Source organism: Pogona vitticeps, chromosome 6 (genome assembly GCF_051106095.1).
Source record: "Pogona vitticeps strain Pit_001003342236 chromosome 6, PviZW2.1, whole genome shotgun sequence".
Taxonomy (NCBI): Eukaryota; Metazoa; Chordata; class Lepidosauria; order Squamata; family Agamidae; genus Pogona; species Pogona vitticeps.
Window position 1 is genome coordinate 701835 of NC_135788.1, and position 15171 is coordinate 717005.

A 15171-nucleotide genomic window follows, 5' to 3' on the forward strand; every position below is an offset into this window, starting at 1 on the left:
GGGGAAAGACACATGGCGTCAAGATTGGGGGAGAAATCGGGTGCCCTTCCGCGACCACGGCCCGCTTCAGCCTCCGTTCGGAGACCATCATGCAGCTTGCCTAGGGCTGCTCCAGGGAGGACCACCAAGGCCCATCAGCCACACACTCGAGCCTTCCCCGCCACCAGGGGTGCTGGCAGGGGCTTCTGGGAGTTGCAGCTCACGACCGCCCGGGCGACCCACGGTGGGGAACCGCTGGTGTAGGGCGATATAGGATGGTCCATTCCTAGGAGAAGCCGCAGGGATTCGAATTCATGGCTGCCCCTTTTTGCACCCAGGGGCCCTTTGAATAAGAATTTACTAGGCACTGTCCATTTACAAATGTCATGATTTGGCTTTGTTATTAAGCAACACTATCAGGTCTGAATGAGAAACAACAGATTTTTACTGATCAAGATGTGAAAGGAGCCAAGATCTTCCTGTCTTAAGCAGGGGGCTTGGACGGAGAAGAGCCCCCCCCTTCCAACCCCATGATTCTGGGATACCTGCTGGAGGCCAAATCCAGGCGGATCAGGAGCCCTTACTCCCCACCCCCCGCACTGACCCCAAAGCAAAAGCCGGCGCCCAGAAGCGCCCCCCTCCCGATTCCGGGCCGGCCCCGGCTGAGCTGCCTCGAGACGCGGGAGCCAAAAGCCTCTTTCTGCCCCGAGAGGGGAGGCTCTGCCCGGGCAAGGTCTCCGCCCCGCTCCCGTTCACCCCAGAGAAGGCCCGGGGAGGGAGGGAGGCAGGGCGCGCCGCATCCCCCATCGCAGCCTCACCTGGAGGCGCGGGAGGAGAACTACGCGCCCCGGCATGCCCCGGCCCCAGCCAGCCTCACCGGTGCGGCGAGTCGGGCGGCCCCGCGGGCGCTCCGGGCAGGCACAGGGCTTTCGGCCCCGGGGCGCCTAGCCGCTGCCCCCCCCCCCCCCGGCATCCCTGTCCCGCATTTCGGAGAGGAAGGAAGGGAAGGGCGGCCCGGGCCCTCCTGGCCTCGCAGGCGCTCCGGAGCCGGGGGGGTGGGGGGTGGGGGGGAGAGGTCCGCTTCGAGACCCGCGGGGGGAGCGAGGCCCCTGCCCGGCTCCGCCTGCGCCGCAGGGCAAAGTGACCCGACCAAGGTCAGGCGCCGCGGCGGTGGCAGAGGAGGAGCCGGCAGAGGCGGCAGGCGGACCCTCGCCTGGGAGAGCCGGATCCCACCGAGCCACGTGCGCCCAAGGCGCAGCCGGATCCTAAAGGGAGGACGAAAGGGCGGACAAGAGAAAGAGGAGGAGGAAGGAAGGCCGGGAAGGAGAGTCGGGGCGGGTCGGGGGGGGGGGGCGGCGGAAGGCTCCCCTTGGCCCTCCTCCAGGCCCGGGACAGCGCGGTCAGGATCGGGCCCGGACGCGAGGACCGGGGCTTGGGCGGCCGCTTACCCCGGGCGGGCGAAGGCGCGGCGGGGGCGGCGGCGGCGGCGGTGGAGGAGGAAGAGGCGGCGGCCTTCGCCTTCGCCTTCGCCTTTCCCTTCGCCTTTCCCTTCGCCTTCCTCTTCCTCGGCCGGGGCTCCTCCCGCTCCGCCTCCTCGCCGGCGGCGTCTCCCGGGCTCCGGCGCGGCTGGTCGCAGGGCATCCCGGCAGCGGCGGCAGCAGCAAGGAGCCTCGGCCGCCCCGCCGCCGCTTCCTGCCCCGCGAAGACGACGAGGAAGAGGAGGAGGAGGAGGAGGAGGAGGAGGAGCGGGAGAAGCGGCGGCCGCGCGCGCTCCAACGGCCTCTCTTCCTCCCTCCCTCCCTCCCTCGCTCCGTCCGTCCCTCCTTCCTTCCCTCCTTCCTTCCTTCCTGCTCCGCCAACCACCAGGGCAGGCCCAGGCGAAGAGACCGGTGGAGGCTCGCAAGCTTGCACGCCCCGCGGGGAGGGGGGGAGGAGGGGAGCCCTCCTCCCTAGAGGAGGAGCTGGCTAGGGAGGGCCCAGGAGCCCGTCGAAGGATCGGGCCCCCGAAAGCACCGGTCCGGGGGGGGGGGAAGAAGAGGGAGGAGAGAGGAGGCGGCTTGTGTTTCCCCCAATCTCTCCCCCCCTCCCCCGCACGCGCGTGCATTTTGCCTCCGAGGCTGGAAACATCCCTTTGGGGGAAACGGGGGACCTTCTTTGCGCGCGGGAGGGGACTTCTTTGGAAAGCCTGGAGGCGTGGAGCTTCGGGCTTCCCAGGGCAAACCAGTGCCCTGTATTTTGCCCAGAAATGGACAGGCAGAATATCTGGATGCTGCTTTGGAAAAACTCTAAAGACGGATCGGGTTTCTTTGCCCCCCCCCCCAAGATGTGTTTTACTGAAGTGCATAGATTAGGCATCCCTTCCGTCTCGAGAGACTATGGTCTCCTGCTCTGCATGGAGGACTTGGAACAGCGTCTCGTGTGGCTGAGGAGGCCAATTCCAGAGTGACAACAATCCCTTCCACACTGAAGACATAAAACGCAATCTGTCCCCTGTCCAGCTCCCTGGTTTTGCTGCTTTCGGGGCTGCGTCTTCAAGGTCCTGGACCAGCCTCTTCTCCTGGCTTTTCATCCTTAAAGCAGACGCGGAGCCTGCCACTCTTACAATGGAGATCCGCTTTCTGTCAGCCCTTCAAACAGGGAAGGCAGACTTGTGGCCACCCCTACACCCCAGGTCCCTCGGGATCCACCAGCAAAGGGGGGGGGGGCTGCTGTCCCTGCGCAGGTTCCCCTCCCTGCGAGAGGGAAGCCTGGACTTGGACGATGGGAGGCTGCCAACCAGCAGGTTTAAAATGCAGAACTTGCCTTTCCGGCCTGAGCGGCCCTCGAGGCTGTTCACGCCCAGCGCTATAAAACTTGCATAATGCAATACGCAATTAAGACCTATGAAATGCGCAGTGCATTAGCATACGTGACACAGTTTGCAAAAGCCTAAACCTGGCTTTCCAGCCATTTGGCAGCAAGAGGTGCTGGCTGATCTTCTTGGAAAAGGAAGCCCCCACCCACCCACACATGCCCCCCCGTGGGGTTTGGGTACCTCTTTTTGCAAGCCGTGGAGAAACATTTTGTATCAGGGAGAGAAACTGGTCTAAAGGTGACCCTGTTGCACCTGGGCTTTGCATGGGTCACTTCAGGAGGGAGAGGTAGCCGGCAGCCGCCAAGCAGACTGGAGTGGGGTGGAAGGGAGGGAAATTCTGCCCCCGTGGGCCCAAAGAGCCTTTGTTTTTGAGGATACACAGGCTGACCTGCACAGTAACTTGTGTGCCCAGTGTACACCAAAAGGAGTCCTCATCTCATCCTCCAGGATCCCACCAGACAGCAGAACGGCAAAACAAGAGGACCTCCACATCTGACCGCTTCTTGCCTTAAAACACGAGCACCCCAGAATGTGCTTCTACTTTTGAGTCCAACGCTCCACCGCCACCCACCCCCTCTTCGCCATCCAGCTGAAAGGACACCAGAGATCGGGGGATGGCTGTGTTACCCCTCCAGAGAAGGCCCCAAAGAGACGCCCTGGATTCACCCCCTTTCAGGCCGTGTGCGAAGGAGATGAGTCCTCCACTCCAAGCGCTGGCCTCATCAATCCTGAGTCAGGCTGGATGCAGCTCAAGGCCTGCCAAGTTGCTGGCCCTCTTTCAACAAAATTAGCCTTCCTGAGAGTCACTCTGGGCCAACTCACAGGGCAGGTGGATTTGTTGCCCAGAATACTGCGAACGGCGTGAGGAAGGCTGCATCTCATCTCTGGAGGCCCCTGCAGCAGAAGGTAAGGTAAAGGTTCCCCTTGACAATTTTTGTCCAGTCGTGTTCGACTCTAGGGGGCGGTGCTCATCCCCGTTTCCAAGCCATAGAGCCAGCGTTTTGTCCGAAGACAATCTTCCGTGGTCACGTGGCCAGTGCGACTTAGACACGGAACGCTGTTACCTTCCCACCGAGGTGGTCCCTATTTATCTACTTGCATTTACATGCTTTCGAACCGCTAGGTTGGCGGGAACTGGGACAAGTGACAGGCGCTCACTGCGACTCGTGGATTCGATCTTACGACTGCTTGGTCTTCTGACCCTGCAGCACAGGCTTCTGCGGTTTAGCCCACAGCGCCACCACGTCCCCAACAGCAGAAGGTGGTCCATCAAAAAGAGATGACTTGCTTCCGGTCTCGGGCAGAGCCATGTGGGCCTGACGTGGTAATGTACTCAGCAGGAAGGAATCCTTGCATTTCCCTCATATCTGGACATTTTTCCGTAGCACCCTAGGCAGTGGGGAACTGTCTGCCTACAGTTCCCCCAGGCAGACTTGCTTTCAAGCCCTGGCCAAGCCAGACCCAGGTCTGCTGAACTTGTGCCAGAGGGCTGCATCCTGGGTCCAAAATATATCATTCCCCCTCAACTCTGAAGCCTTCTGCCATCCCAGAGGGCATCCAGCCTCTCCCACTCCAGAGCGAACAGTTCATCGTAAGCCAGTCAAACTGGAGGCAACTCGCCTAGCCTACGCCTGTGGACCCCGCTTACTCCAGAGGAGGGGTCCAAAGTTACTTGAAATGACGCTATCGGCAAGAACCCTCTTCCCCTTGCGGTCAGTCATGGCATCGCCGTCCGAGGCCACACAGGCCTGAATAGCCCCATGGGGGTCACAAGGCCTTCCACCAGAACAAGGGTGGTGTTATTTCCCCCTAAATCCATCCCAGGAAGGAGCCCCACCACCTGCCATCCGCATCTCTTCAGAAGCTGCTCCTCTCTTGACCCTCACAGCCACGCCATCTCTTCCAGAGCAACGTTTGCTGGCTCAGCAGCGTCTCCGGCTTCTCGCTTTCCCGCGGTTCCTTTCCCACGGCTCCCCATCCCTTCTCGAGAAAGGCTATAGGAGCCAATCTCCTTACTTCTGTAAAGAACTTAAAACACTTAGTACTTAAAGTGCAAATGATAACATCTGGTATGCTATAAAGGAATGGGTTGGGGGGGTGTGCTTTTATTTTACGCACAAGCAAATCTTTCTGAAATACACAGGAGGTGGAGCAATGAAGTTCCCCCGGCACCAGCATCAGGGGCAAAACAGAGATGCCTTCAGCACTCACCACCCCAAGGAAAGCAGGAGGAAGAAAAAGAGAAGGCAAGGCAACGGTCACTGCTGTTTTAATTAGTCCCACCCTCTGCACACATAAACGAAGACTCCAGATCTTAACTGGCAGAGACTCCCCTATTGGTGATGCTTCCTCCCATCCAGAACACAAGGAGCTCTCGGAGGCTGCCCTGGCTGGAAATAAAGTCTTTTCTCTGAATGAGAAACTTAGTTGAAGAAATCATTCCCAAATTGAAACGAAGCACCAATGCCTTTTTTTTTCTCTCCAAAAGTAATTTTTAAAAAACGGTTTTCCTTAAGAAACAGCAGGAGCAAAACCAAATGAATGTGAAGGAGCTTGCGTGCTAGTGGCATAAGCGATTTTAATGTATTCAGACCTAAATAAAAAGGCACGAATAAGTGAGGATGGGCAACTTTATTTATTCATTTGTTTATTGCATTTTGTGAAGGGGCTCAAGGCGGTTCACACATTTTTAAAACAAAACGGAAATAAATATGCGCGGACGGTTGAAAACTATCAAATGGAGTAATATTAAAAGACTTGGCTAAAAACAATTTAAAAATGTAAAAAGATTAAAAAGGCATTAAAAAGAAGATAAAAACAGCAACCAGAGGGTATCTGTGTCAAGATGACTGTGGAGGAAGGCCACCCTCGGTCACCATCTGGTTTCGGGCCCCGGAGCCCTCCTCCTGCTCCGTGCCCGGCGGGGCGCCTCCTTCCTGCCCAGCCGGGGGTCCCGCTGCTGTTCCCGCAAGCCGGCCAGGGCCAGCCGCCGAGAGGTCCCTGCGGGGTGGGCGCCCTCTCGTCCAGCTTGCCCCACCACCACCACCACCACCACCGGCCGGGATGCATCCGGCGGGCAGAGCGGAGCGGAGCGAAAGCCTCTCTCCCGGGGGGGGCACTCCCTCAGCCTTAGGGGCGACGCTGCTCCCCCCCCCGGCCATCCCGTGCCAGCGCCTTTCTCCCACAGAAGAGCCCCCCTCCCTCCAAGCCCTCCAGCCTGGGGTCTCCCTCCTCCCTCGGCCAAAGGAGGCGCCCGGGCGGAGGTGCCCTCGGCGCCCAATGCCCACCCGGCCGGCCGGCTCTGCCCCCTCGCCCGGGGCCGCTGCCCAGGCCGTTCCTTCCGAGGGGATTTTCCAGCCGAGGGGAAAGGCTGGAGCGGCGCGATTTCTGCTCGCCAGGAAGCAGGGAAGGCTTGAGAGGCCGCGAGAAAGAAAGGAGCGAGGGCCCCCCACCCCACCCCGGCTTCCTCTTTTTCTTTCTTTCTTTCTTTCTTTCTTTCTTTCTTTCTTTCGGGGGCGCCCGGTGGCCGATGCCAGGGCCTCTCGGACCAGGCAGGGGGCGCCTCTTGAAGCCACCTACCCACCTACCCCACGCGGAATTAACCCTTTCCTGGCCCGGCAGGCTCCCTCCTTCCTCCTCCTCCTCCCCGTCCACCCCGCTTGCCGAGGCCTCTTCCAGGTCTCGAACCTGCTGCCGCTGCAGCTGCTTCCCCTTTAAAATCCCTTTTTGGGGGTGGGAGGCGGGGGAATGCTCCCCAGGCGTGGCCGAAACGTCCTCCGGAGGACGGGCAAGGGGAGATGCGGAGCCACCGGGGGAGCGCCGCGCGACCGGGAGGGAGGGGCAGGCAGGCAGGCAGGCGGCCGTCCGTCCGGCCTTGCTTGCCTTGCCGGTGCCTTGCCCGGTCTTTGCACGCAGCCCCTTCCCCGCCCCCCCCCCCCCCGAGCAGGGCTGACAGCGGGGGACCTGCGGCTGGACAGCCTCCCCCCCCTCGACCCGCGGGAAAAAATAATTAAAAAATAAAACAAAGGGAAGGGCTACCTGGCCAGCCGGACTCTCCGCCCCGCCTTCGGCCACCCGCTGGACCCTCCGCGCTTGCACGAGGTGGACCAAGTGCGGCATCACCGCTGGCAGGTTGGGTGCAGGGATTGGCCGCCGCGCCTGGCAATCTTGCTCAGGGGGCGGAGCCACCGCGGGAGATACGCCTGGCAACCCCCCCCAAAAAAAAATACAGGGCGGAGAGCAAGGTCAGAGGAGGTCCAAAAGGGCGCCTACTATTGGCTGCGGCGCGCAGCTCGGGGGATATCATTGGGTGCGGGGTGAGCCAATCGTCAGACCCCTACTGCGCCCCGCCCCCTACGCCCCGGGCAAAGATGTTTCGTTAACCCTCGAGCTCCCGAAGGGAAGAAAGCGAACCTAAACAAGAAAGACTGGAAAGAGGGAGGGAGCTCTTGACACGGTACAGCGTTACGATCGCTCAGTTCGACGCGTGTTCCCGATCGCCCTCTCCCGGGGCCTCCTGTGATTGGTGGATTAATGCCAGACTCCGGGAAAGCGTTAAACGTCCAAAAGCCCCTCTCAGCAGCGGGCTAGTCGTTTTTTCCCCACCGCCCCTTCTGCCCGTGGGATTCTGGGAGATGTAGTCCAAGAGCCTCTGCCCGGGGCCCCGCGTCCGTCTCGTGCGCCGCCGAGGGAGGGGAGGGGGCCGCCTTCCAGCGCGAGGGGGGCTTCCCTCTCCCGGGGCCCTTTCTTCCCCTTGGGGTGGGCTTTGCTCCCTTCGCCTTGCTTGGCGTTGCCTTTGCTGAAAGAGAAAGGGGGCTGCAGCCCCCGCGAGCAACGACGCTTCCTTTCCGTGCCACCCCGTCTCTCAACGTCTGAAGGCGACCCTGTTCCACACGGAAGCTGACGTTAAGGCAGAGCACTCTTGAAAAGGCCGCCCGTTTTTGCCTCCTGGCTTCCTTTCCGTTCGTGGCTTGGCATTCGGCCTGATAACGCTGGCACCGACGGACGGACGGACGGACGGACGGACGGACGGGGCGACCTTTTCCAAAAACGACAACTACCGTGGTTTGGCAGCTTCTATCAAAACAGCAATAGGTCACCCTTGGGTTCCAGCAAAAACTGCACACAGGATTCTTCTCTTTCCCTCTCCCCCACCTCCCCCCCCCCAGACAAAAAGCAGCAGAGAAGAGGCATAAATGGAGCAGGTGATGAATTTAGACTCTCTAAGCCTTGTTCCAGCGCGGCACCACTTCAGCTTTGAACACTCGAATGTCCAGAAAACAGCCCTTATTGAAACTCCGCCAGGTGTGTGGGCGGGGGGGGGCGAGAGACACAAGACTGGTGCCTTCCCTCAGAGCCGGTGTGCCATACCTGCTAAGGGCCACTGAACCCCAGGTACCTGGGAAATCATTCGCAGGTCAAAGCTTGCCTCCCTCTAAACGAGCTGGGCCTCGAGTACATCTCCGTTTTCAGGCTGGAACTTCCATCCATGCAATAATATCATCAATAACCCCATAGTGCGGCCTGTAGTTGGTGCATTTGATGCTGCAACCTAGTAATGCTAAGTGCTACGCTCATTAACCTCTGGGTTGCACTGCATCCTTCGCCAGGAAGCCAGATGAAAAACACAAAATCACACTTGTCCTCATGCAAAGAACATGCTTCATACGGGGGAGTCAGACTGCCCGCACTCCTTTTTTTGGCCCTGCAACACATATATTTAGTATTGACCCATTGAAAAAGAGATTACTGGGATATAGAGTTCAGTGTAACTCAAAAGCTCATACTAGTTCAGTTTTTAAAAGTATTTATATTTAAAGTGTGCTCCTACCTTTGTTTCACCGGCACCCCCTCCTGTTGTCGACCGGCACCGATCAACGACTGGTCGGATAGCAACATGGTGAACGGCCAGGTTTTCAAAATTAACATCTACTGTTTTTATTTATTTAAAAGAGTATACAATAGGAAATTAAAATGAAAAGGGAACCTTGCTTATGCCCAAAATGGGGCACCTACAAAGGACAGCCTGTTTTCTTTGCTCTGTTTCTTTAAATTAGCATTAGGGGTTTATGAGCCAAACTTTTTTTTTTTACAAGTCTTCACCAAAAAAAAGAAAAGGAAAATCCCAGATATAAATAATTCTAAATCAGACTAGCGTGCCGAACAACTTGCCCCGTGTGCATGCAGCCGAAGTGCAGCAGCCGCAGCCGAAGTGGCTCAGGAGAGGAGGAAGTGGAGGCGAGGTGTGGACAGAGGTAGGCCAGAGGTGGGGCTGGCAGGTGGGAGGGAGGGCAGAGTCCCCATGCGGGGACCAGGCGCTCCTGCCCAATTGGCTGAACCTTGTGCGCCGCCGGCCACTTCCACCACAGCAAGGACATGCAGCGTGCAGCTGCTGCTCCTTCTTTGAAGGAAGCTCCACTTCCCACAAACTGGCTCACCTGCTCAGGCCGGAATTATTCCAGAGGGTCAAACAGACCCTTTGGGCGATGATAACTCTCTGGCGTGCTGTCGGCCTTGCAGCGCCATCGTCCACTCCTTCCTTGCGCGGTCCCTGGGCTCAGCAGGCAGCAGCTCTCCGGACTAAAGGAGGACGAGAGGCCAGCGAGCACGGCAGGCGCATCCCCCGCAGGAAGCCTCTGATCCGCCTGCTGACTTCCACCTGGCGCTCTTCCCACCATCATGGGGGAGATGCGCAGGCTCAGGGCGAAGGAGCCCCTGCTGCTAAACATGGGCTGAGTGCTTTTCCTTCGCTGATGGGTGGCCGCCTCCTCGCTCCACACCGGGGGGGGGGGGGACAGAGTCCCGGCCACACCCTTTAGGGGACGGAAGGCTGCTTCCCACTTGGTGCCCCCCACCCCCACCCTGCCCCCATGTCCTCAGCCCAGCCCACAGGATCCTCATGAGGCTGCTGAATTGGCCCAAGCAAAGGTCAGCGCTGCCTTGCCAACCGTGCGCGTGAGTGCGTGAGCGAGTGTCCTGCAGACATTTCCGGAGGAGGGGGGCTTGAAAGCCTTTCAGAGGGTTTTGTGGAGCCTCACGGCAGGGGAGGACCCCTCACCCAAGGGAAAGACGGCAGCCCAGGAAGGCCGAGGCAAACGCCCGAGGGAGGCGGGCTCACCGCTTGCCAAACAGCCCGGTGGTCCTAGTTGGGGGGCGGCTGAGTCTGTCCGGCAGGCGAGTATCCCTGGCGAAAGACGGCCTCCACGTCCACGGGGGCCACGTTCCTGTGGCTGCGCTGGTGGGCCCGCATGTTGGACCCCTGGCTGAAGACCCGGGGGCAGAGGGGGCAGGCGTAGGGCTTCTCCCCCGTGTGCAGGCGCTCGTGGGAGACCAGGTTGGACTTCTGGGAGAAGCGCTTGGGGCAGCGGCTGCAGGCGTAGGGCTTCTCCCCCGTGTGGATGCGGATGTGGGCCACCAGGTAGGGCTTGCACCGGAAGGGCTTGCTGCACACCGGGCAGACGAAGGGCCGGTCGACGGGGGCGGGGGCCAGCTGGGGCGGGGCGGGGGCCAGGAGGCCGGCCAGCGGAGGGAGCGGGGTGTCGCCCTGGGCGCAGGGCAGGTGGGCGGCCGTCGGGGGGCGCGCCGGCTGGAAGGCTTCCACCCCAAGGGGGTCCCCCAGGGGCCGGGGGTTCGGGAAGGCCTCCCCGCCGCCGCCCCCGTTGAAGGCGTCCAGCGGGTGGCTCTGGGGGAGCGGCTCCCGGGTGTGGATCTTCTGGTGGGAGATCAGGTTGGGCTTGTGCCGGAAGCTCTTGCCGCACTGGCCGCAGACGTAGGGCTTCTCGCCCGTGTGGATGTGCTGGTGGGAGGCCAGGTAGGCCTTGCTGCCGAAAGACTTCCCGCACTCCTGGCACTGGTAGCGCCGCTCGCCCGTGTGCACCTGCCGGTGGGCCAGCAGGTTGGGCTTGTGCCGGAAGCTCTTCCCGCACTGGTTGCAGGAGTACGGCCGGTCGGCGGCCAGCTGGGCCAGGGCCCCCGCCTTGGGCACGGAGCCGGCGATGCCCTCGGCCGCCATGTGGGCCATCTGGTGGGTGACCAGCTCCTCCCAGCCGTGGAAGCTCCAGCCGCACTGGTCGCAAATGAACTCCCCGTTGCCGTGCAGCCCCGGGGCCTGTGGCCCGGCCAAGGGCTGGGGCCCGAACCCCAGGGCCCAGGGGTTGAACCCGTGGCCGGCGGGGGCCTGCTGGTGCAAGGCCATCTCGGGCCAGAAGGGCAGGGGGCCCTCACCCTGGCCGCACGAGAAGGGGCTGGCGCTGGGGCTGGCGCCCAGTGGGCCCTCGGGAGGCACCGCGAGGTCAGGCGTGTGGGCGCCCCGCCCCGCCCCCGGGGCACAGATCCGGGGCCACTTCCGGATGTGCAGGCGCCGGTGGGCGGTCCAGGCCAGGCGGCCCAGGAAACGGCGCTGGCACTTGGGGCACTTGAACGGTTTCTCCCTCTTCCGGGGGGGCCGCGGCGGCTGTGACTGCTCCTGCTGCTGGAGGCTCTCCGGGGCTCCCGGGCCCGACTCTGAGCTTGCTGGCCGCCTCCGCTTGTCCCGGGAGAGGGGCCTCTTCTTCCTGGGCCCCTTCCCTGCAGGCCTGGAGGGGCGCGGGCAGGTCTTCTTCACCGCCTCAGGTGGTTGCTCCTCATCGAGGCCCCTTTCTTCCTCCTCCTCCTCCTCCTCCTCCTCCTCCCTGGTGGGTCCAGTGGCTGCAAAAGGAGAACAAGGCAAGGGAAGCATTGGGCCCTGTGGGGGTCCAGGTGGGGGGGGGATCCCTCCCCGGAGACCCTCTTCCTCCCGCCCTCCTCCCCCTGCCCCATGAGGGTCACGCTGAGCCTTCTGGGCACTTTCCGCCGGGTCCTCGGACCCCCTGCCTGCCCTCCTTTGTGTGTCCCGTTTGCCCAACCGGGGCCTCTCTGCCTCGCCGGCTCTTCCATGGCGGCACCCCGGCACGGGCCGTTTTCCCTGAGGAGACCACCACTGTAACTCAGGTGGCTGCTTACGGAGCAGATTAAGACCACCAACCATGTGTGGCCACGTGACGGCCCCCCACCCTCCCCTCCCCCACAGGGGAAGAAAGCAGGACTGGAGGCGGACGGGTGGGAAGATGGCCACCTCCAGGGTCCACCCTTACCTGGGGAGTCCCTCTTCTCAGCAAGGCGGGGGGTCTCCACGGCGCGCGGCGCCTCCCCTCGTGCCAGGCGGGAGAGAAGCTCAGGGACCGAGAGCAGGCATTCTGCAAGGCCAGGAAGGAAGGAAGGAAGGAAGGAAGGAAGGAAGGAAGGAAGGAAGGAAGGAAGGAAGGAAGGAAGGAAGGAAGGAAGGAAGGAAGGAAGGAAGGAAGGGCAGAGCGGTCAGGTTAGAAGAAACGGAGGGGAGCCTGCCCCCAACACTCCCCCCACTCTCCCCTTTTGCATCCTGGCCTGGGGGGGGCACCCTCGGACGGGCCCTGTGCTGGGTTGTGTGTCACCAACAGCAGTGGGAGGAGGCCCTCGGCCACAGGGCCACCCACTCCGAGAGAGGCTCTCTCTCTCTCTCTCTCTCACCCTCCCTCCAGCCCCCAAAGCAGCCACCCCACCCCCACCCCCACCCCTACCCCCCACTCCAGAGTTCCTGGCCAGACTCACAAGGCCGTTCCCTTGGGCTCTGGCAAACGGGCCGAGGCGCGACAAGCTCCCAATCCCTCAGCCGAGGGAGCACCCCCCCACCCAGGGAACGGGAAACAAAAATGTCCCTGGGTCGGCAAAGGGGTGCTTGGATCAGGGCAATGAGATCGTTCGGAGCAAGGAAGCTCCCTCCCCCCCCACAGCAGCCGTGGGGCTTGGCCACATGGGTGGCCCCCCCAAGCGCTTTCTGGACTGCGGGAGCTGCAGTCCACGAACACCCGAAAGGGAGGCCCTCGTGCTGGGAGACCCGGCTGGGCTCTCAGCCTGTCCCTCACCGAAGACTCGGGGGGGGGCATGGCCACCCCACACGCCGGGCATTCGGCCATCCTTTGAAGCCTGAGGAGAGAGGACTCCTCACGGGTGAAGAGAGAGAGAGAGACTGCTTTCCCCCCCCCCGCCCCCACCCCCCCCCACTCTCTTTCTGCCCAGCTGCAGAACCAGGTGCCCGGAGAGATGTTACCCAGAGAGGAGACCAGCTGATAATTCTCCGCCATCACGTCCTGGTAAAGGTCCAGCTGCCATTCTTCGAGCTGTGCCCACTCCTCGGGCGAGAAGAGCACCGCCACGTCCTCAAAGGCCACGGGCACCTGCAACGAGGAGCAGCCCCACTGAGCACCCCCCCAGTGCCACTGGGAACACCGCAATCTGCCCACGGCAGGCGGCCCCTCCTCCTCTACCAGGCACCGTGGCTCCCTGGGCTTCGGTGGCGTTCCCTGGATCAGGGCCCTTCCTCTCCCCTAAGAGGCTCAGACCCACCGGCAGGGTTGCGGGGGGGGGGAGAGGCTCTTGGACCTTCCCTATCAGCCCCCTCCCACCTTCCCCTCCCTTCCCCAGCAGGGCTCTACTACAACACCCATCCTGCACAAGGATGGGGACGGCGGTCCAGTCCCTTAAGCAGCTCCTCCAAAGCAAGCCCAGCGGGGGGGGGGGGGAGATTCGGGGGGGGCTTCAGGGCTCCCCCCCCCGTTCCCTCTCCCGGTATGCCTTCCCTCCATCTTCACCTCTGGTTGGCCTCCTCCTGCCTTCCGGCCTCATCCTGGCCCCGGGGGTGGGGGTGGGGGGTGCACCAGGCCCAGTCCAAGAGTGGCTGCACCTGTGGGACGGCTGCCCTTGGCCAGGAAGGCCGGCGAAGGAAAGCCATCCTTTGCACCGGGGGGGGGGCGGGGGAAGAAGGAGGAGAGCCGGTCCCTCCGTCCAGGTCCCCCTTCCCACCCACCTGCTCGCAGGGAATCCGGATTTCGCCCACCCGGCGCGGACCCAGCCCTCCTTCTGGCCGGGCTTAGCCCTCCCCCGAGGGGGTCTCCCCCGCCCGCCCCCCTCCCCTCGACGGATGCCAGCCCCCTCCCTCCCTCCCTCCCCGCGCCCAGTGTTAGGGTCCAGCCAAGCGGGGGGGGGGGGGACGGGGAATGGGGTGCCTTCCAGCCACGGGCCGGAAATGTTCCTTTTGGAGGGAGGGAGGGATGGACTACAGCTCCCAGAAGCCCTCTAAGGAACCGGCTGGGGGATTCTGGGAGGTGTAGTCCAGAAAAGGAACCCTCTCTCTCGCCCCCCCCCCCTTTACTTCCGGCCGGCTTCTTCGGGCGGGGCGGGGCGAGGGGGGGGTCGGGCGCCTCCGGACCTTCTCCTCCCCTCCCCCCTCCGGCCCCGGGGGGGCAGCCTGTCAAGGGCGGTCAAGGTGGGGGGGAGGGGGGAGGGGGCCCCGGCCTTCCCCGGGGGGGGGAGAAGCAACCCTTCCCTCCCTCCCTCCCTCCCGGTCGTGGCGGCGGGGGGGTGGCCGGGCCGCTCCGAGGGCGCTACCTGGGCCAGGCGGCCTCCTCCGGCCATCGCTGGCTGGCCGGCCGGCCCGCCCGCCGGATCCCTCGCTCCCTCGCTCGCGGCGGCGGCGGCAGATTGGGAAGGGGGCGCCGGGGGTCCCCGCGTGTCCCTCGCCTCCGATCGCCTCGACCGCTCCGGTCCGCGGGCGCAAGCGGGCCGATGGAGGAGGGTGGCCGGCCGGGCAGGGAGGCAGGCGGGCGGGCGGGCAGCGGATCCCTCCCTCCCTCCCTCCCTCCTTCCCTCCCGGCGGCGGCGGCCTCCGCCTGTCAGGTCAGCCGGCTGCTCTTTTGTTCGCCGGGGAAGATTTACGCTCGGGCGCCGCTACCGCCGCCGCCGCCGCCGAGGGGACCCTGGGAACTGTAGTTCGAGAGGGAGGGGGAGGGTGGGAGGGGGATGCGGCAGCCCCCACCCCCCGCCCTGCTCGCCTCCGCCGCCACCGCCGGGCCCAAGATCGCACCCCCCCTCCCTCCCTCCCTCCCTCCTTCCCCGCCGCCCGATCCCCGGGGCGCTCCTTTCCTCTCTCTCTTTTTCTGCCTCCCAGGAGGGAGCTGGGGAAGAAGGGCCCTTCCTGAGATGGGAGTTGTAGTCCGCAAAAGGAACGTTTCCCAGCCGGGCGAGGGGCGACCTCCCTCCCTCCCTCCCTCTGTCCTCCTCGTCGGCGGGCCTTTGGGAGCCAGAAGGGCGGGGGCGGGGGCCGGGGCCGGTCAGAGCTCCCCCCCCCGAAACCCAGCAGCCCTGCCGGCGGAGGGGCGCGGGGCCGGGCGGGCGTCGGGACTTGCCTCCGGCGAGGGGGGCGCGGGCCCCGGCCCAAGGGAAGCCCCCGGAGAGGAGGCGCGCCCGGCCGGCCGGCCAGCTGCCCGCTCCTCCTCCGGCACGAAGCC

The 15171-nt window shown here is 63.3% G+C and overlaps 2 protein-coding genes across 6 annotated transcripts in view; both read right to left on the reverse strand.

Moving 5' to 3' along the window:
* LOC110082599 (uncharacterized) overlaps nt 1-1796 on the reverse strand; it is a 33390-nt gene extending 31594 nt beyond the window's left edge. For all 3 annotated transcript variants that reach the window (XR_013537641.1, XR_012088147.2, XM_073002681.2), the window contains exon 1: nt 1428-1796. Coding sequence is in view for 1 of the 3 variants with exons in the window: in XM_073002681.2 (XP_072858782.2) it covers nt 1428-1620 (193 nt within the window). In the remaining 2 variants the exon portion in view is untranslated. The remainder of the gene's footprint in view (nt 1-1427) is intronic.
* A 6949-nt stretch (nt 1797-8745) lies between these two features.
* REPIN1 (replication initiator 1) lies at nt 8746-14516 on the reverse strand. Of its 3 annotated transcripts, none has more exons than XM_073002678.2 (4): nt 14273-14516; nt 12936-13062; nt 11944-12045; nt 8746-11518 (listed from the first exon to the last, which is right to left on the reverse strand). In XM_073002678.2, the coding sequence occupies exons 1-4, from the start codon at nt 14297-14299 to the stop codon at nt 9975-9977; spliced, it is 1800 nt and encodes a 599-aa protein (XP_072858779.2). In that variant the 5' UTR covers nt 14300-14516; the 3' UTR covers nt 8746-9974. The 3 variants fall into 3 exon arrangements, with proteins under 3 accessions (XP_072858779.2, XP_072858781.2, XP_072858780.2); XM_073002680.2 differs by lacking the exon at nt 14273-14516 and adding an exon at nt 13692-13762; XM_073002679.2 differs by lacking the exon at nt 14273-14516 and adding an exon at nt 13477-13647.
* Between the last annotated feature and the right edge of the window lie 655 nt (nt 14517-15171).